Source organism: Salvelinus fontinalis, chromosome 40 (genome assembly GCF_029448725.1).
Source record: "Salvelinus fontinalis isolate EN_2023a chromosome 40, ASM2944872v1, whole genome shotgun sequence".
NCBI classification, from domain to species: domain Eukaryota; kingdom Metazoa; phylum Chordata; class Actinopteri; order Salmoniformes; family Salmonidae; genus Salvelinus; species Salvelinus fontinalis.
The window spans coordinates 6,045,072-6,067,212 of NC_074704.1; the positions used below are offsets into that span (position 1 = coordinate 6,045,072).

Consider the following 22,141-nt stretch of genomic DNA (forward strand, 5'->3'; position numbering starts at 1 on the left):
CGCTCGGATCAACCCTACTCCTCGACCAGAGCGTCCAGTGTACTCTCTGAGCGTTCCCGGAAGCCGAAACGCACTGAATTTACGAACGGACAATCTGACAGCGCTCTGAATTTACAAACGCCCAGAGCATGCTCTGATCAGCGTCTGGCACTCCAGATTGAATTTAGGAACACACCCAATATATGCATGAACTTGTCCGAACTGTTTTTATGTTGGGAAGCATGACGCTGCCTTTACGCTAACCTAAAACCAGTGGTGTGAACTATTTAAGTAAAAAATACTTTAAAGCGCTACTTTGAAGTACTACTTATGTTTTTTGTTTGTTGGGGGGGGGGGGGGGGGGGGGGGGTCTGTACTTGACTATTTATATTATTGACAACTTTTACTTTACTTCACTACATTCCTAAAGAAAATGACGTGAATGGGTGAGAGAAGTCAGACGCATCAGTGTCAGACGGAGTTTACATTTGTCAACAGTTCTATTGTTTATATTTACCTAAAACATACCAGTATTGTTTATCGGCGATGGATTGTAATAATAACGTTTATTTTCCTTCTGGCTACGTGTTTTTCTAGTCACACGACATAACATTATCTCCAAGGTGCGTTTGTGAAAATACAAACTACTACATTTCCCACAATTCATTTGGTTATCGTCTGGTTTTTGTCGGTGATTGGTCCGTGTTTAAGGAAGATAGGGGCGTTATCTACAGATTTTTAACCAACCGGTGCTGCGGATATGAACTTCCTGCTCGGCAATTGGCTCATAGTTGAAGCCTTCCCGTGATGCTTTGCTGCGGCAGCTTGTAATTCAAATCGGCAGGACCAATCACAGGCGGGTGTAACGAACAGAGCAGCATTTAAACTTACAGCTAGCTAGTTGACACTGTTGTTCAACGAAGAGCAGAGTAACAGCGGGGGAAACTCATTTCTTACCTTTCTTTTTTTGTTGTTGCAACCCTATTCAGTTATATTTAGTTAAATCGATTGATTCTTGGGCATCGTACGCTACATTTGAGCAAACAGTTTTGCTAGTTTTGGGCACCTGAATGGTTGGTTTTGATTTGAAATCAGTGGTTTGCTCGAAGGGTGGATGGTTGGCTAACTAGCCTGTCTAAAGTGTGGTAGGTAGCCAACCTTTTTCTGTATTGGATTTTTATTTATTTTAAATTGTATTCTTTTTTTTATTTAGATTTGTCAACTTGTATCTTTATTTTCTGCCTTTCGTAAACCTGAAGAGCACTTTTATATCTAATATGAGTGCACCGGTAGCCAAGGCGGCGAATCCGTCGGCAAATGTCGACCCCAAATCGGCACCTCTCAAAGAGATCCCAGATATTCTAGTGGATCCCCGGACATTGAAAAAGTACACTCGGGGAAGATTTCTCGGTAAGGGAGGCTTTGCCAAATGCTACGAAATCACAGATATGGAAACTAAAGAGGTTTTCGCCGGTAAAGTCGTCCCCAAATCCATGATCCTCAAGCCTCACCAGAGGGAGAAGATGAGCTCTGAAATCGCCATTCACAAGAGTCTCGACAACCCGCACATTGTGGGATTTCACGGCTTTTTCGAGGACGACGACTTCGTCTTTGTTGTTTTGGAAATTTGCAGGCGAAGGGTGAGTGGATTTTGTTTTCTGATTTAACATTTACTTAGGTAAGTTGTCTTTGCTAACCATGTATTTTACTAGCTTACTGTAGCTAGCTTGAAACGTCCTAGTCTAGGACGGAAGCCCAACGGTCAACATGACTAGCTACTTGAATTGACATGACTTGTTAACCACAACTTGCCCACAAGGTGACTAGCTGGGATTGTATAAGTAGTTAGGTTTATACTTTTGCGCTTTTGAATGAAAGTTATTTACAACTGGTGAACTTTAAAAGTAGGTATGAATTTGTGCAAACTACTGAAAAGCGGGTTTTCTTGGCATGACAACTTAGGCTAAGTACATGTCCCCCAATCAGACATTAGAAGCAAACCCTAAGAATACAAGTTAACCTAGCGATGTTATAATAGTTGCTAACCCCCCTTTCCGTGTCCTTCTCCAGTCTCTGTTGGAACTGCATAAGCGTCGTAAGGCGATAACAGAGCCAGAGGCTCGGTATTATATGATGCAGCTGGTTAAAGGCTGTCAGTACCTCCACAATAACAGAGTGATACACAGAGACCTGAAACTAGGCAACGTCTTCCTCAGCGACGACATGGATGTCAAGATAGGTACGAAACACACACACTCCGTATAGACTCACTGCAGAATGTACACCACACACACACTCCGTATAGACTCACTGCAGAATGTACACCACACACACACTCCGTATAGACTCACTGCAGAATGTACACCACACACACTCCGTATAGACTCACTGCAGAATGTACACCACACACACTCCGTATAGACTCACTGCAGAATGTACACCACACACACTCCGTATAGACTCACTGCAGAATGTACACCACACACACTCCGTATAGACTCACTGCAGAATGTACACACACACTCCGTATAGACTCACTGCAGAATGTACACCACACACACTTGGTGGGCCGGTTCAGAATGAACACCAACGGATAGTTTGACAATACACCTCTATACACACACACACCAGGGCTGTATTCATTCAGCCTCTACACACACCTCTGTACAGCACCTTGTCTAAACACCCATCTGACTTCTCCCCAGGTGACTTTGGCCTTGCCACTAAGATAGAATTCGAGGGGGAGCGTAAGAAGACTCTGTGTGGAACTCCTAACTACATCGCCCCGGAGGTTCTCTGTAAGAAAGGACACAGCTTCGAGGTCGACGTCTGGTCTCTGGGCTGCATCCTGTAAGTGGAACGCAGACGAGATGCACACAGACACGGGAGGGACGTTAAACACCTGCCACATACGGGTAGATTTAGCTATTGGCGGGTCAAAGAAATTTATATTTGACCGGCCATGTTGGCGTGTTGGCGCTACATACTACCTCAACACATATTTAATACTATATCTGGGTTTCCCCAGTAGTGGTCTGTATTGTAACAGGCTTCATACTGACTACCTCAACACATATTTAATACTATATCTGGGTTCCCCAGTAGTGGTCTGTATTGTAACAGGCTTCATACTGACTACCTCAACACATATTTAATACTATATCTGGGTTCCCCCAGTAGTGGTCTGTATTGTAACAGGTTGCATCTCTCTCAGGTACACTCTGCTGGTTGGTAAACCTCCATTTGAGACGTCTTGTCTGAAGGAGACCTACAACCGCATCAAAAAGAACAACTACACTATCCCCTGGGTGAGTTAATACCGCTACACTATCCCCTGGGTGAGTTGACACCACCCAATACCGCTACACTATCCCCTGGGTGAGTTAATACCACCCGTTACTACTACACTATCCCCTGGGTGAGTTGACACCACCCGTTACTACTACACTATCCCCTGGGTGAGTTAATACCACCCATTACTACTACACTGTCCCCTGGGTGAGTTGACACCACCCGTTACTACTACACTATCCCCTGGGTGAGTTAATACCACCCATTACTACTACACTATCCCCTGGGTGAGTTAATACCACCCATTACTACTACACTATCCCCTGGGTGAGTTAATACCACCCGTTACTACTACACTATCCCCTGGGTGAGTTGACACCACCCGTTACTACTACACTATCCCCTGGGTGAGTTGACACCACCCGTTACTACTACACTATCCCCTGGGTGAGTTAATACCACCCATTACTACTACACTGTCCCCTGGGTGAGTTGACACCACCCGTTACTACTACACTATCCCCTGGGTGAGTTAATACCACCCATTACTACTACACTATCCCCTGGGTGAGTTAATACCACCCATTACTACTACACTATCCCCTGGGTGAGTTAATACCACCCGTTACTACTACACTATCCCCTGGGTGAGTTGACACCACCCGTTACTACTACACTATCCCCTGGGTGAGTTGACACCACCCGTTACTACTACACTATCCCCTGGGTGAGTTAATACCACCCATTACTACTACACTATCCCCTGGGTGAGTTAATACCACCCATTACTACTACACTATCCCCTGGGTGAGTTAATACCACCCATTACTACTACACTATCCCCTGGGTGAGTTAATACCACCCGTTACTACTACACTATCCCCTGGGTGAGTTAATACCACCCGTTACTACTACACTGTCCCCTGGGTGAGTTGACACCACCCATTACTACTACACTATCCCCTGGGTGAGTTAATACCACCCATTACTACTACACTATCCCCTGGGTGAGTTAAACCACCCATTACTACTACACTATCCCCTGGGTGAGTTGACACCACCCGTTACTACTACACTATCCCCTGGGTGAGTTGACACCACCCATTACTACTACACTATCCCCTGGGTGAGTTGACACCACCCGTTACTACTACACTATCCCCTGGGTGAGTTGACACCACCCATTACTACTACACTATCCCCTGGGTGAGTTGACACCACCCATTACTACTACACTATCCCCTGGGTGAGTTGACACCACCCGTTACTACTACACTATCCCCTGGGTGAGTTGACACCACCCATTACTACTACACTATCCCCTGGGTGAGTTGACACCACCCGTTACTACTACACTATCCCCTGGGTGAGTTAATACCACCCATTACTACTACACTATCCCCTGGGTGAGTTAATACCACCCGTTACTACTACACTATCCCCCTGGGTGAGTTAATACCACCCGTTACTACTACACTATCCCCTGGGTGAGTTAATACCACCCATTACTACTACACTATCCCCTGGGTGAGTTAATACCACCCGTTACTACTACACTATCCCCTGGGTGAGTTAATACCACCCATTACTACTACACTATCCCCCTGGGTGAGTTAATACCACCCATTACTACTACACTATCCCCTGGGTGAGTTAATACCACCCATTACTACTACACTATCCCCCTGGGTGAGTTAATACCACCCATTACTACTACACTATCAAAGGTCATCTGTTTTTGTCAGTTTCTTCACCATCTTCTCTCCGTTTCTCTCCCCGTTTTGTAATTGCAGCGTCTCTGATCAATAGGATGCTGTTTGTAATTGTGTTTCTGTAGCAGATCAACCCTGTAGCAGCGTCTCTGATCAAGAGGATGCTGTTTGTAATTGTGTTTCTGTAGCAGATCAACCCTGTAGCAGCGTCTCTGATCAAGAGGATGCTGTTTGTAATTGTGTTTCTGTAGCAGATCAACCCTGTAGCAGCGTCTCTGATCAAGAGGATGCTGTTTGTAATTGTGTTTCTGTAGCAGATCAACCCGGTGGCAGCGTCTCTGATCAAGAGGATGCTGTTTGTAATTGTGTTTCTGTAGCAGATCAACCCGGTGGCAGCGTCTCTGATCAAGAGGATGCTGTTTGTAATTGTGTTTCTGTAGCAGATCAACCCTGTAGCAGCGTCTCTGATCAAGAGGATGCTGTTTGTAATTGTGTTTCTGTAGCAGATCAACCCTGTAGCAGCGTCTCTGATCAAGAGGATGCTGTTTGTAATTGTGTTTCTGTAGCAGATCAACCCTGTAGCAGCGTCTCTGATCAAGAGGATGCTGTTTGTAATTGTGTTTCTGTAGCAGATCAACCCGGTGGCAGCGTCTCTGATCAAGAGGATGCTGTTTGTAATTGTGTTTCTGTAGCAGATCAACCCGGTGGCAGCGTCTCTGATCAAGAGGATGCTGTTTGTAATTGTGTTTCTGTAGCAGATCAACCCTGTAGCAGCGTCTCTGATCAAGAGGATGCTGTTTGTAATTGTGTTTCTGTAGCAGATCAACCCTGTAGCAGCGTCTCTGATCAAGAGGATGCTGTTTGTAATTGTGTTTCTGTAGCAGATCAACCCTGTAGCAGCGTCTCTGATCAAGAGGATGCTGTTTGTAATTGTGTTTCTGTAGCAGATCAACCCTGTAGCAGCGTCTCTGATCAATAGGATGCTGTTTGTAATTGTGTTTCTGTAGCAGATCAACCCTGTAGCAGCGTCTCTGATCAATAGGATGCTGTTTGTAATTGTGTTTCTGTAGCAGATCAACCCGGTGGCAGCGTCTCTGATCAAGAGGATGCTGTTTGTAATTGTGTTTCTGTAGCAGATCAACCCTGTAGCAGCGTCTCTGATCAAGAGGATGCTGTTTGTAATTGTGTTTCTGTAGCAGATCAACCCTGTGGCAGCGTCTCTGATCAAGAGGATGCTGTTTGTAATTGTGTTTCTGTAGCAGATCAACCCGGTGGCAGCGTCTCTGATCAAGAGGATGCTGTTTGTAATTGTGTTTCTGTAGCAGATCAACCCGGTGGCAGCGTCTCTGATCAAGAGGATGCTGTTTGTAATTGTGTTTCTGTAGCAGATCAACCCGGTGGCAGCGTCTCTGATCAAGCGGATGCTGTTTGTAATTGTGTTTCTGTAGCAGATCAACCCTGTAGCAGCGTCTCTGATCAAGAGGATGCTGTTTGTAATTGTGTTTCTGTAGCAGATCAACCCTGTAGCAGCGTCTCTGATCAAGAGGATGCTGTTTGTAATTGTGTTTCTGTAGCAGATCAACCCTGTAGCAGCGTCTCTGATCAAGAGGATGCTGTTTGTAATTGTGTTTCTGTAGCAGATCAACCCTGTAGCAGCGTCTCTGATCAATAGGATGCTGTTTGTAATTGTGTTTCTGTAGCAGATCAACCCTGTAGCAGCGTCTCTGATCAAGAGGATGCTGTTTGTAATTGTGTTTCTGTAGCAGATCAACCCTGTAGCAGCGTCTCTGATCAAGAGGATGCTGTTTGTAATTGTGTTTCTGTAGCAGATCAACCCTGTAGCAGCGTCTCTGATCAAGCGGATGCTGTTTGTAATTGTGTTTCTGTAGCAGATCAACCCGGTGGCAGCGTCTCTGATCAAGCGGATGCTGCACGCCGACCCGGCCCAGCGACCCACCATCTCCCAGCTGCAGACCGACGAGTTCTTCACCGAGGGGTACATCCCCCTGCGTCTCCCCACCACCTGCCTCACCGTGCCCCCGCGCTTCTCCATCGCTCCCTCCTCTCTGGAGCCCGGCCAGAGACGCCCGCTCACCGCCCTCAACAACAAAGGTTAGATTCACACTACTACACTATCTAGTGGAGGGGTCTCTCCTTTCCTTCAGCCCGGGGGTCTAGTGTCAGTCTCTCTCCTTTCCTCCCTTCCTTTCCTTCAGCGAGGGGGGGGGGTCTAGTGTCAGTCTCTCTCCTTTCCTCCCTTCCTTTTCCTGCCTTCCTTTCCTTCAGCGGGGGTGGTCTAGTGTCAGTCTCTCTCCTTTCCGCCCTTCCTTTCCTCCCTTCCTTTTCCTGCCTTCCTTTCCTTCAGCGGGGCTGGTCTAGTGTCAGTCTCCCTTCCTTTCCTCCCTTTTTCCTTCAGCCGGGGGGGGATCTACTGTCAGTCTCTCTCCTTTCCTCCCTTCCTTTCCTTCAGCGAGGGGGGGGGTCTAGTGTCAGTCTCCCTTCCTTTCCTCCCTTCGTTTTCCTTCAGCGGGGGTTTAGTGTCGACCTCTTCTCTTCAGCGGGGGTTTAGTGTCGACCTCTTCTCTTCAGCAGGGACAGAGAAGGTGGAGCAGAAAGAGGAGGCGCTGCTCAGAGAGATTCCAGAGGCCACAGACTGCAACCTGAGTGACCTGCTGCAGCAGCTGGACACCTGCAACGCTGCCAAGCCCTCGGAGAGAGGACTCATACGAATGGGTACGAGACACACACACTGCCCTCGGAGAGAGGGCTCATACGAATGGGTACGAGACACACACACTGCCCTCGGAGAGAGGACTCGTACGAGACACACACACACTGCCCTCGGAGAGAGGACTCGTACGAATGGGTACGAGACACACACACTGCCCTCGGAGAGAGGACTCATACGAATGGGTACGAGACACACACACTGCCCTCGGAGAGAGGACTCATACGAATGGGTACGAGACACACACACTGCCCTCGGAGAGAGGACTCATACGAATGGGTACGAGACACACACACTGCCCTCGGAGAGAGGACTCATACGAATGGGTACGAGACACACACACTGCCCTCGGAGAGAGGGCTCATACGAATGGGTACGAGACACACACACTGCCCTCGGAGAGAGGACTCGTACGAATGGGTACGAGACACACACACTGCCCTCGGAGAGAGGACTCATACGAATGGGTACGAGACACACACACACTGCCCTCGGAGAGAGGACTCATACGAATGGGTACGAGACACACACACTGCCCTCGGAGAGAGGACTCGTACGAATGGGTACGAGACACACACACTGCCCTCGGAGAGAGGGCTCATACGAATGTGTACGAGACACACACACTGCCCTCGGAGAGAGGACTCATACGAATGGGTACGAGACACACACACTGCCCTCGGAGAGAGGACTCATACGAATGGGTACGAGACACACACACTGCCCTCGGAGAGAGGACTCATACGAATGGGTACGAGACACACACACTGCCCTCGGAGAGAGGGCTCATACGAATGGGTACGAGACACACACACACTGCCCTCGGAGAGAGGACTCATACGAATGGGTACGAGACCCACACACTGCCCTCGGAGAGAGGACTCATACGAATGGGTACGAGACACACACACACACTGCCCTCGGAGAGAGGACTCGTACGAATGGGTACGAGACACACACACACTGCCCTCGGAGAGAGGACTCGTACGAATGGGTACGAGACACACACACTGCCCCCGGAGAGAGGACTCGTACGAATGGGTACGAGACACACACACACTGCCCTCGGAGAGAGGACTCATACGAATGGGTACGAGACACACACACACACTGCCCTCGGAGAGAGGACTCATACGAATGGGTACGAGACACACACACACTGCTCTCGGAGAGAGGACTCATACGAATGGGTACGAGACACACACACTGCTCTCGGAGAGAGGACTCATACGAATGGGTACGCGACACAGCCCAACATATTGACCTCTGTTAGGTATGACGTGCTCTAGACAGGGTTCCTGTCTGACCCCTGACCTCTGACCCCTGTGTTTCCAGAGGAAGCAGAGGACCCAGCCTGTGTCCCCATCTTCTGGATCAGCAAGTGGGTCGACTACAGCGACAAATACGGACTGGGTAACAACTCTCTGTCACCATGTCAACCCTGTCTCTGTGTCACCATGTCAACCCTGTGTCAATGTGATGCTCTCTGTTACCATGTCAACCCTGTGTCAATGTGATGCTCTGTCACCATGTCAACCCTGTGTCCATGCTCTGTCACCATGTCAACCCTGTGTCCATGCTCTGTCACCATGTCAACCCTGTCTCTGTGTCACCATGTCAACCCTGTGTCAATGTGATGCTCTCTGTTACCATGTCAACCCTGTGTCAATGTGATGCTCTGTCACCATGTCAACCCTGTGTCAATGTGATGCTCTGTCACCATGTCAACCCTGTGTCAATGTGATGCTCTCTGTCACCATGTCAACCCTGTGTCAATGTGATGCTCTCTGTCACCATGTCAACCCTGTGTCAATGTGATGCTCTCTGTTACCATGTCAACCCTGTGTCAATGTGATGCTCTCTGTTACCATGTCAACCCTGTGTCAATGTGATGCTCTCTGTTACCATGTCAACCCTGTGTCAATGTGATGCTCTGTCACCATGTCAACCCTGTGTCAATGTGATGCTCTCTGTCACCATGTCAACCCTGTGTCAATGTGATGCTCTCTGTCACCATGTCAACCCTGTGTCAATGTGATGCTCTCTGTCACCATGTCAACCCTGTGTCAATGCTCTCTGTTACCATGTCAACCCTGTGTCAATGCTCTCTGTTACCATGTCAACCCTGTGTCAATGTGATGCTCTGTCACCATGTCAACCCTGTGTCAATGTGATGCTCTCTGTCACCATGTCAACCCTGTGTCAATGTGATGCTCTCTGTTACCATGTCAACCCTGTGTCAATGTGATGCTCTGTCACCATGTCAACCCTGTGTCAATGTGATGCTCTCTGTCACCATGTCAACCCTGTGTCAATGTGATGCTCTCTGTCACCATGTCAACCCTGTGTCAATGTGATGCTCTCTGTTACCATGTCAACCCTGTGTCAATGTGATGCTCTCTTACCATGTCAACCCTGTGTCAATGCTCTTTCTCTGTTACCATGTGTCAATGTGATGCTCTGTCACCATGTCAACCCTGTGTCAATGTGATGCTCTCTGTCACCATGTCAACCCTGTGTCAATGTGATGCTCTCTGTCACCATGTCAACCCTGTGTCAATGCTCTCTGTCACCATGTCAACCCTGTGTCAATGTGATGCTCTCTGTCACCATGTCAACCCTGTGTCAATGCTCTCTGTTACCATGTCAACCCTGTGTCAATGTGATGCTCTCTGTCACCATGTCAACCCTGTGTCAATGCTCTCTGTTACCATGTCAACCCTGTGTCAATGTGATGCTCTGTCACCATGTCAACCCTGTGTCAATGCTCTTTCTCTGTTACCATGTCAACCCTGTGTCAATGTGATGCTCTGTCACCATGTCAACCCTGTGTCAATGCTCTTTCTCTGTTACCATGTCAACCCTGTGTCAATGTGATGCTCTGTCACCATGTCAACCCTGTGTCCATGCTCTCTGTTACCATGTCAACCCTGTGTCCATGCTCTCTGTTACCATGTCAACCCTGTGTCCATGTGATGCTCTCTGTTACCATGTCAACCCTGTGTCCATGCTCTCTGTTACCATGTCAACCCCGTGTCCATGCGATCCACTCTGAATGGAGGGTTGTGTGTCTCCTCTGCTGCAGGCTATCAGCTGTGTGACAACAGCGTGGGGGTGTTGTTTAACGACTGTACCAGGATGATCATGTACGCTGACGGGGACAGTCTTCAGTACATCGACAAGATGGCTGCCGAGAGCTACCTCAGTGTCCGCTCCTACCCCGCTACGCTATCCAAGAAGGTTAGCGTCGCTGCTAGTGCTTCTCTATGGCTGTGGCTAGCGTCAGGCTAACTTTCGGAAAGCATTGGGATAAAATCCTTAGCCTCTTGTCTTCCCACCTTACATGTCTGTTAGAGCCTAGCTGACCTGTGACCCCTGCCCTCCCCAGATCACGTTGTTGAAGTACTTCCGTAACTACATGTCTGTTAGAGCCTAGCTGACCTGTGACCCCTGCCCTCCCCAGATCACGTTGTTGAAGTACTTCCGTAACTACATGTCGGAGCACCTTCTGAAGGCGGGCGCCAACATCACGCCTCGTGACGGAGACGAGCTGGCCCGTCTGCCGTACCTCAGCCACTGGTTCAGAACCAAGTCGGCCATCGTCCTCCACCTCACCAACGGCACCGTGCAGATCAACTTCTTCCAGGTACCCGTCTCTCCTCTCGCTCCTCTCTCTTCTCTCTCTCTCTCTTTCTCGTCTCTCTCTTTCTCCTCCTTCGCTCCTCTCGCTCCTCTCCTCTCTCTCTCTCTCTCTCTCCTTCTCTCGTCTCTCTTTCTCGTCTCTCTCTCCTCTTTCTCGTCTCTCTCCTCCTCCTAGTATTGTTATCACTATATATCTCTTCTGTAGGACCACACCAAGTTATTGTGATAGATAATATAGAGATCTCTTCTATAGGACCACACCAAGTTATTGTGATAGATAATATAGAGATCTCTTCTATAGGACCACACCAAGTTATTGTGATAGATAATATAGAGATCTCTTCTATAGGACCACACCAAGTTATTGTGATAGATAATATAGAGATCTCTTCTATAGGACCACACCAAGTTATTGTGATAGATAATATAGAGATCTCTTCTATAGGACCACACCAAGTTATTGTGATAGATAATATAGAGATCTCTTCTATAGGACCACACCAAGTTATTGTGATAGATAATATAGAGATCTCTTCTATAGGACCACACCAAGTTATTGTGATAGATAATATAGAGATCTCTTCTATAGGACCACACCAAGTTATTGTGATAGATAATATAGAGATCTCTTCTATAGGACCACACCAAGTTATTGTGATAGATAATATAGAGATCTCTTCTATAGGACCACACCAAGTTATTGTGATAGATAATATAGAGATCTCTTCTATAGGACCACACCAAGTTATTGTGATAGATAATATAGAGATCTCTTCTATAGGACCACACCAAGTTATTGTGATAGATAATATAGAGATCTCTTCTGTATGACCACACCAAGTTATTGTGATAGATAATATAGAGATCTCTTCTATAGGACCACACCAAGTTATTGTGATAGATAATATAGAGATCACCAAGTTATTGTGATAGATAATATAGAGATCTCTTCTATAGGACCACAACAAGTTATTGTGATAGATAATATAGAGATATTTCTTCTGTAGGACCACACCAAGTTGATCCTGTGTCCGCTGATGGGTGCTGTGTCCTTCATCGACGAGAGGAGAGACTTCCGAACCTATAAGATGTCTCTGATCGAGGAGTTTGGCTGCTGTAAGGAGCTGGCCAGCAGGATGCGATACGCCCGACTGATGGTGGCCAAACTACTGGCCTGCAAGTCCTCCACGCCTCACTAACCAACCAGCCAATCAACACCGTCCTCTCTGGCCCCGCAGCCTATCACAGCCCAGGGTGGAGGGCAAGGTGTTTATCCCCCCCCCCCCCCCCCTGACTATAATCCACTTCCTGCTGTCTGCTGGCCAATCAGACTGCTGGATCTACCAACGGTCTCTAATGTTGAAACAACGTCTTATTATAGTCACAAGTGATCTGTCTCTTCCTGTCCTGTCTGTGTTTGTCTGAGTTAACATCCTGTCTGTAATCCCCTTCTCTGTCTGGTCTGTAGTGCGCTAGGTGAGGTGGGAAACGAACCGTGTTGTGACAGACTGTATCATGTACATGCTTCTCAATCTTTTAAACCTGTTTTTACATGTCGTTTTCAACATGACTTTCCTCTTGTACAAAACTTTCTGAAGGTTTAATTAAACGTTTACATGTTTTAAAAGTTGAATATTCTTCCACATTAATAAAGTCTTGAAAGAGGTTGTGTTTTACGGGTTGTTTTGTTCACTTGAAGCAGACTAAACTCAAAGCATTATGGGTAGGAAGAGAATCCAACTGAACAGGGTGCATGTTACTGTAAACCTAGAATGGTGAAGAGAATCCAACTGAACAGGGTGTTATTGTAAACCTAGAATGGTGAAGAGAATCCAACTGAACAGGGTGCGTGTTACTGTAAACCTAGAATGGTGAAGAGAATCCAACTGAACAGGGTGCATGTTACTGTAAACCTAGAATGGTGAAGGGAATCCAACTGAACAGGGTGCATGTTACTGTAAACCTAGAATGGTGAAGAGAATCCAGCTGAACAGGGTGCATGTTACTGTAAACCTAGAATGGTGAAGAGAATCCAGCTGAACAGGGTGTTACTGTAAACCTAGAATGGTGAAGAGAATCCAACTGAACAGGGTGCATGTTACTGTAAACCTAGAATGGTGAAGAGAATCCAACTGAACAGGGTGCATGTTACTGTAAACCTAGAATGGTGAAGAGAATCCAGCTGAACAGGGTGTTACTGTAAACCTAGAATGGTGACGAGAATCCAGCTGAACAGGGTGCATGTTACTGTAAACCTAGAATGGTGATGAGAATCCAGCTGAACAGGGTGCATGTTACTGTAAACCTAGAATGGTGAAGAGAATCCAACTGAACAGGGTGCATGTTACTGTAAACCTAGAATGGTGAAGAGAATCCAGCTGAACAGGGTGCATGTTACTGTAAACCTAGAATGGTGAAGAGAATCCAACTGAACAGGGTGCGTGTTACTGTAAACCTAGAATGGTGAAGAGAATCCAACTGAACAGGGTGTGTGTTACTGTAAACCTAGAATGGTGAAGAGAATCCAGCTGAACAGGGTGCATGTTACTGTAAACCTAGAATGGTGAAGAGAATCCAACTGAACAGGGTGTGTTACTGTAAACCTAGAATGGTGAAGAGAATCCAACTGAACAGGGTGCATGTTACTGTAAACCTAGAATGGTGAAGAGAATCCAACTGAACAGGGTGCGTGTTACTGTAAACCTAGAATGGTGAAGAGAATCCAGCTGAACAGGGTGCATGTTACTGTAAACCTAGAATGGTGAAGAGAATCCAACTGAACAGGGTGTGTTACTGTAAACCTAGAATGGTGAAGAGAATCCAGCTGAACAGGGTGTTACTGTAAACCTATAATGGTGAAGAGAATCCAACTGAACAGGGTGTTACTGTAAACCTAGAATGGTGAAGAGAATCCAACTGAACAGGGTGTGTTACTGTAAACCTAGAATGGTGAAGAGAATCCAGCTGAACAGGGTGTTACTGTAAACCTAGAATGGTGAAGAGAATCCAACTGAACAGGGTGTTACTGTAAACCTAGAATGGTGAAGAGAATCCAGCTGAACAGGGTGCTACTGTAAACCTAGAATGGTGGGGTAGGGCAGGTCTGTAATGTAACCATAGAGACCTATGTGATGTAACTAGGTTGAATGTTTAATTTCACAACCCCTGACAACGGGCATAGAATGAGGGGTCATGGGGTGCGTTCAGTTTCCTGCTTGCGGAGCCATTTTGAATGACATTTCCCCTAAAGGTTCTTGAACATTCTTTAAGGTATGTTCGCGGGGTGTGGCTTGAAACAATGAGTGATGTATTTAAAGGGCAGAGCTGACTATGTTATCCAACCCACAACCCCTCCCTGTTGCTTTCTTACATTGTGGTACAAGCTAGTGTAAGGCAGGATCCTGGAGCCTTCGATGCTTGTTTCAATATATCCCTGTATGATCTGGGGCCTGGAGCCTTCGATGCTCGTTTCAATATATCCCTGTATGATCTGGGGCCTGGAGCCTTCGATACTCCTTTCAATATTTCGCTGTATGATCCGGAAACATCTCGGAGAAACAACGGCTCAGCAGCAAAGGGGTAGGCCACACAAGCTCACAGAACGGGACCGTCGAGCGCTGATGAGCGTAATTCGTAAAAATCGTCTGTCCTCGGTTGCAACACTCACTACCAAGTTTCCTAACTGCCTCTGGAAGCAACATCAGCACAATAACTCTTCATCGGGAGCTTCATGAAATGGGTTTCCACGGCCGAGCAGCCGCACGCAAGCTTAAGATCACCGTGCGCATTGCCGAGCGTCGGCTGGAGCGGTGTAAAGCTCGCCGCCATTGGACTCTGGAGCAGTGGAAACGCGTTCTCTGGAGTGATGAATTGCGCTTTACCATCTGGCAGTCCGACGGGCGAATCTGGGTTTGGCAGATGCCAGGAAAACGCTACCTGCCCGAATACAGAGTGCTAACTGTAAAGTTTGGTGGAGGAGGAATAATGGTCTGGGGCTGTTTTTCATGGTTCGGGCCCCTTAGTTCCAGTGAAGGGAAATACAGCATACAATTACATTCTAGATGATTCTGTGCTTCCAACTTTGTGGCAACAGTTTGGGAAAGGCCCTTTCCTGTTTCAGCATGACAATGCCCCCATGCACAAAGCGAGGTCCATACAGAAATGGTTTGTAGGGATCGGTGTGGAAGAACTTGACTGGCCTGCACAGAGCCCTGACCTCAACCCCATCGAGCACCTTTGGGATGAATTATAGCAGCGAAGGGGGGACCAACTCCATATTAATGCCCATGATTTTGGTAATGAGATGTTCGACGAGCAGGGGTCCATAAACTTTTGGTAAGGTAGTGTACATTAATTATCTCAAGGAATAAGGTTTTGAAGTGTCTGTCCTATTTATAGTAGAGGCCTGATTACAGTTTGGACTTAAATCTTCTTGAAAATCTATGGTAAGACCTGAAAATGGTTGCCTAGCAATGATCAACAACCACCTCGACAGAGTTTGAATAATTATTTTAATTATAATCGGCAAATATTGTACAATCAAGGGGTGCAAAGCTCTTAGAGACTTGAGTTGGTTGTATACAACTTTATACTTTATGTATACAATTTGTTTTACATTCATTTTTTTTGTCCTCCATCTTCTTTCATGGCATTTCCTCAGGTTTCTAAAGCTCCCGGTTGTGACGTCTCCACTTCCAACAACATTCTCTGTAACCTTTGACACGAAATCAGCTACTTTGACCACTCATTTTAGACAAAAAGTTAATGTTCACATCCACTTCTCTGCTCCCCAAATATGGAGTTTGGAGGAAATAAACGGTTTAAAAGTAACTGCATCAACAACATTTCTTTTTTTGCTGCCATTTTGACCCCAACAAAGTTACACAGAAAGTTAAGAGCGTAAGGAATATTTGTCTACTTCCTCTGCTATTCCTATTGTTCGCGGAACCAAAATATTCTCTACGGGATCTTACGGTTACAGGTGTTTTAGTAGCTGCATTACCGCGGCAGGGTAGCCTAGTTGTCAGGTTCTCCCTAGGAGAGGTGGGTGTTGTTGATAAAACGTTTACTGGAGACAGGAGATCAAATGGAGACATAGGACGAGGTGGATAGTTGTATAATAAGGCAGTTTATTCACATGTAAAAATATCTTAGTAAATCGTGCAGCACGGACCCTTCTGTCTGACTCGTATGGAATCGTCGAAAGAGAGGCCTCTAAACAATTTGTGCTGATTATATATGCATCAAGTAAAGTAGGTTGATCTTGTAGTCTGGCCTTCCGATTGGTCGATCTGGGTCGTGGGTAGTCCTGTCCGGGCCTGATGTCGACGTTCCATTGGCTCTTCACACAGTTCTTTGTCTTAAAGTCTCATCCTTGAGCAGAATGCATGTGCGTCTGTTTTAACAGGGGCCTATTCATGGGGGAGGGGAGTGTGTGTGGGTCTGTGGTTACTTATTAGGGTACAAAGTGTGGGGGTATAGTGGGGGATGGGTGCATGTTGTGCCAAGTATAGCTTGTGTTGAGAAGTTTGTTAAAACAAGTTACCAGTATCCATTACAATTTCTTACAGTGTGGAGTCAGGCACAGGAGAGTAAGAATTGCAAGAAGGACGTTTATTTACAAGTCCATCAAGAACAAAACCTAGAGGGTAGGGCGAGATTAAATACCACACATTTAACCTAAACTAGACACAGGTGAACAACAAACGAAAAAGAAAAGGAATCAGTGGCAGCTAGTAGACCGGCGACGAAGACCGCCGAGCGCCGCCCGAACGGGGAGAGGAGCCACCTTCGGTTGAAGTCGTCACACTAGTGGTTAGAGCGTTGGACTAGTCACCGAAAGGTGAGAATGACAAGGTAAAAATCTGTCGTTCTGCCCCTGAACAAGACAGTTAACCCACTGTTTCTAGGCCGTCATTGAAAATAAAAATTTGTTCTTAACTGACTTGTTAAATAAATCAATTTTTTTCCCCCAAACAACTGCTGTTTTGAATACTAGCCCAACAAGTTAGACAAAAAAATAGCCCAAGGTATGAAATCTTCCCCTACTTCTCTGTTTGTCAAATCCGAAAACGGATTAGAAAATAGTGTCTACCCATCTCTATGGTAACCCATCAACAGCTCTCTTTCCAGCTGCAGTAAATCATAACAGATTCATTATTTACCAACAAACAGCTGCAAACTGCAGTAAAACTACATCACGCTTTGAAGTTCAATTTAAATGTATTTATAAAGCCCTTCTTACATCAGCTGATATCTCAAAGTGCTGTACAGAAACCCAGCCTAAAACCCCAAACAGCAAGCAATGCAGGTGTAGAAGCACGGTGGCTAGGAAAAACTCCCTAGAAAGGCCAAAACCTAGGAAGAAACCTAGAGAGGAACCAGGCTATGAGGGGTGGCTAGGAAAAACTCCCTAGAAAGGCCGGAACCTAGGAAGAAACCTAGAGAGGAACCAGGCTATGAGGGGTGGCTAGGATTAAAACTACCCTAGAAAGGACGGAACCTAGGAAGAAACCTAGAGAGGAACCAGGCTATGAGGGGTGGCCAGTCCTCTTCTGGCTGTGCCGGGTGGAGATTATAACAGAACATGGAACATTTGATGTTCAAATGTTCATAAATGACCACCAGGGTCAAACTTGCTTAGTCTAACAACTCTATCATGAATCTAGTAAAGACGTTTTCTGGGTCAGAGGGCAGCATTTAGATAATACTAAAACACAAACTAACAGTATGTTAGCATGTCTTTCATACTTGCCTTAGCCAAAAGGAAGTCGTGTTGCCAAGGCTACTGTTGCCATGCAATGCTAGTTTGCCTGTCTCTAAAGGGAAGGGTGGCTAACAGGCTAACACAGTCTGGTGATGTCTTTAACAGGCTAACACAGTCTGGTGACGTCTTTAACAGGCTAACACAGTCTGGTGACGTCTTTAACAGGCTAACACAGTCTGGTGACGTCTTTAACAGGCTAACACAGTCTGGTGATGTCTTTAACAGACTAACACAGTCTGGTGATGTCTTTAACAGGCTAACACAGTCTGGTGATGTCTTTAGTTCAGCAGACTAACACAGTCTGGTGATGTCTTTAACAGGCTAACACAGTCTGGTGATGCCTTTAACACGCTAACACAGTCTGGTGATGTCTTTAACACGCTAACACAGTCTGGTGATGTCTTTAACAGGCTGACACAGTCTGGTGATATCTTTAACACGCTAACACAGTCTGGTAATGTCTTTAACACGCTAACACAGTCTGGTGATGTCTTTAACAGGCTAACACAGTCTGGTGACGTCTTTAACAGGCTAACACAGTCTGGTGATGTCTTTAACAGGCTAACACAGTCTGGTGACGTCTTTAACAGGCTAACACAGTCTGGTGATGTCTTTAACAGGCTAACACAGTCTGGTGACGTCTTTAACAGGCTAACACAGTCTGGTGACGTCTTTAACAGGCTAACACAGTCTGGTGACGTCTTTAACAGGCTAACACAGTCTGGTGACGTCTTTAACAGGCTAACACAGTCTGGTGACGTCTTTAACAGGCCAACACAGTATGGTGACGTCTTTAACAGGTTAACACAGTCTGGTGACGTCTTTAACAGGCCAACACAGTCTGGTGACGTCTTTAACAGGCTAACACAGTCTGGTGACGTCTTTAACAGGCTAACACAGTCTGGTGATGCATTTAACAGGCTAACACAGTCTGGTGACGTCTTTAACAGGCTAACACAGTCTGGTGATGTCTTTAACAGGCTAACACAGTCTGGTGATGTCTTTAACAGGCTAACACAGTCTGGTGATGTCTTTAACAGGCTAACACAGTCTGGTGATGTCTTTAACACGCTAACACAGTCTGGTGATGTCTTTAACAGGCTGACACAGTCTGGTGATATCTTTAACACGCTAACACAGTCTGGTAATGTCTTTAACACGCTAACACAGTCTGGTGATGTCTTTAACAGGCTAACACAGTCTGGTGATGTCTTTAACAGGCTAACACAGTCTGGTGATGTCTTTAACAGGCTAACACAGTCTGGTGACGTCTTTAACAGGCTAACACAGTCTGGTTACGTCTTTAACACGCTAACACAGTCTGGTGACGTCTTTAACAGGCTAACACAGTCTGGTGACGTCTTTAACAGGCTAACACAGTCTGGTGACGTCTTTAACAGGCTAACACAGTCTGGTGACGTCTTTAACAGGCTAACACAGTCTGGTGACGTCTTTAACAGGCTAACACAGTCTGGTGACGTCTTTAACAGGCTAACACAGTCTGGTGACGTCTTTAACAGGCTAACACAGTCTGGTGATGCATTTAACAGGCTAACACAGTCTGGTGATGCCTTTAACAGGCTAACACAGTCTGGTGATGCCTTTAACAGGCTAACACAGTCTGGTGATGTCTTTAACAGGCTAACACAGTCTGGTGACGTCTTTAACAGGCTAACACAGTCTGGTGATGTCTTTAACAGGCTAACACAGTCTGGTGATGCCTTTAACAGGCTAACACAGTCTGGTGACGTCTTTAACAGGCTAACACAGTCTGGTGATGTCTTTAACAGGCTAACACAGTCTGGTGATGTCTTTAACAGGCTAACACAGTCTGGTGATGTCTTTAACACGCGAACACAGTCTGGTGATGTCTTTAACAGGCTAACACAGTCTGGTAATGTCTTTAACAGGCTAACACAGTCTGGTGATGTCTTTAACAGGCTAACACAGTCTGGTAATGTCTTTAACAGGCTAACACAGTCTGGTGACGTCTTTAACAGGCTAACACGGTCTGGTGATGTCTTTAACAGGCTAACACAGTCTGGTGATGTCTTTAACACGCTAACACAGTCGGGTGATGTCTTTAACAGGCTAACACAGTCTGGTGACGTCTTTAACAGGCTAACACAGTCTGGTGACGTCTTTAACAGGCTAACACAGTCTGGTGATGCCTTTAACAGGCTAACACAGTCTGGTGATGTCTTTAGTTCAGCAGGCTAACACAGTCTGGTGATGTCTTTAACACGCTAACACAGTCTGGTGATGTCTTTAACAGGCTGACACAGTCTGGTGATATCTTTAACACGCTAACATAGTCTGGTAATGTCTTTAACACGCTAACACAGTCTGGTGATGTCTTTAACAGGCTAACACAGTCTGGTGATGTCTTTAACAGGCTAACACAGTCTGGTGATGTCTTTAACAGGCTAACACAGTCTGGTGACGTCTTTAACAGGCTAACACAGTCTGGTGACGTCTTTAACAGGCCAACACAGTATGGTGACGTCTTTAACAGGTTAACACACTCTGGTGACGTCTTTAACAGGCTAACACAGTCTGGTGACGTCTTTAACAGGCTAACACAGTCTGGTGACGTCTTTAAAAGGCTAACACAGTCTGGTGATGCATTTAACAGGCTAACACAGTCTGGTGATGCCTTTAACAGGCTAACACAGTCTGGTGATGCCTTTAACAGGCTAACACAGTCTGGTGATGTCTTTAACAGGCTAACACAGTCTGGTGACGTCTTTAACAGGCTAACACAGTCTGGTGACGTCTTTAAAAGGCTAACACAGTCTGGTGATGCATTTAACAGGCTAACACAGTCTGGTGATGCCTTTAACAGGCTAACACAGTCTGGTGATGCCTTTAACAGGCTAACACAGTCTGGTGATGTCTTTAACAGGCTAACACAGTCTGGTGACGTCTTTAACAGGCTAACACAGTCTGGTGATGTCTTTAACAGGCTAACACAGTCTGGTGATGCCTTTAACAGGCTAACACAGTCTGGTGACGTCTTTAACAGGCTAACACAGTCTGGTGATGTCTTTAACAGGCTAACACAGTCTGGTGATGTCTTTAACAGGCTAACACAGTCTGGTGATGTCTTTAACAGGCGAACACAGTCTGGTGACGTCTTTAACAGGCTAACACAGTCTGGTGACGTCTTTAACAGGCTAACACAGTCTGGTAATGTCTTTAACAGGCTAACACAGTCTGGTGATGTCTTTAACAGGCTAACACAGTCTGGTGACGTCTTTAACAGGCTAACACAGTCTGGTGACGTCTTTAACAGGCCAACACAGTATGGTGACGTCTTTAACAGGTTAACACAGTCTGGTGACGTCTTTAACAGGCTAACACAGTCTGGTGACGTCTTTAACAGGCTAACACAGTCTGGTGATGCATTTAACAGGCTAACACAGTCTGGTGATGCCTTTAACAGGCTAACACGGTCTGGTGATGCCTTTAACAGGCTAACACAGTCTGGTGATGTCTTTAACAGGCTAACACAGTCTGGTGATGTCTTTAACAGGCTAACACAGTCTGGTGACGTCTTTAACAGGCTAACACAGTCTGGTGATGCCTTTAACAGGCTAACACAGTCTGGTGATGTCTTTAGTTCAGCAGGCTAACACAGTCTGGTGATGTCTTTAACACGCTAACACAGTCTGGTGATGTCTTTAACAGGCTGACACAGTCTGGTGATATCTTTAACACGCTAACATAGTCTGGTAATGTCTTTAACACGCTAACACAGTCTGGTGATGTCTTTAACAGGCTAACACAGTCTGGTGATGTCTTTAACAGGCTAACACAGTCTGGTGATGTCTTTAACAGGCTAACACAGTCTGGTGACGTCTTTAACAGGCTAACACAGTCTGGTGACGTCTTTAACACACTAACACAGTCTGGTGATGTCTTTAACAGGCTAACACAGTCTGGTGATGTCTTTAACAGGCTAACACAGTCTGGTGACGTCTTTAACAGGCTAACACAGTCTGGTGACGTCTTTAACAGGCC

General features: G+C 46.2%; 1 protein-coding gene across 2 annotated transcripts; it reads left to right on the forward strand.

Annotated features, from left to right (window-relative positions):
• Positions 1 to 381: 381 nt before the first annotated feature.
• On the forward strand, positions 382 to 13,017 carry plk1 (polo-like kinase 1 (Drosophila)). 2 transcript variants are annotated; one of them, XM_055907098.1, is made up of 10 exons: positions 382 to 1,619; positions 2,050 to 2,218; positions 2,685 to 2,829; positions 3,194 to 3,287; positions 6,872 to 7,094; positions 7,572 to 7,715; positions 9,046 to 9,123; positions 10,796 to 10,950; positions 11,174 to 11,356; positions 12,360 to 13,017. In XM_055907098.1, the coding sequence occupies exons 1-10, from the start codon at positions 1,257 to 1,259 to the stop codon at positions 12,549 to 12,551; spliced, it is 1,746 nt and encodes a 581-aa protein (XP_055763073.1). In that variant the 5' UTR covers positions 382 to 1,256; the 3' UTR covers positions 12,552 to 13,017. The 2 variants fall into 2 exon arrangements, with proteins under 2 accessions (XP_055763073.1, XP_055763074.1); XM_055907099.1 differs by having other exon boundaries at positions 7,575 to 7,715.
• Positions 13,018 to 22,141: the final 9,124 nt, after the last annotated feature.

Coding starts and splice junctions, on each gene's coding strand:
- plk1 (XM_055907098.1), top strand. CDS start 1,257: ATGAGTGCACCGGTAGCCAAGGCGGCGAATCCGTCGGCAAATGTCGAC. Junction 3,288..6,871: donor ACAACTACACTATCCCCTGG/GTGAGTTAATAC, acceptor GTGTTTCTGTAG/CAGATCAACCCGGTGGCAGC. Junction 7,095..7,571: donor CACCGCCCTCAACAACAAAG/GTTAGATTCACA, acceptor TCTTCTCTTCAG/CAGGGACAGAGAAGGTGGAG.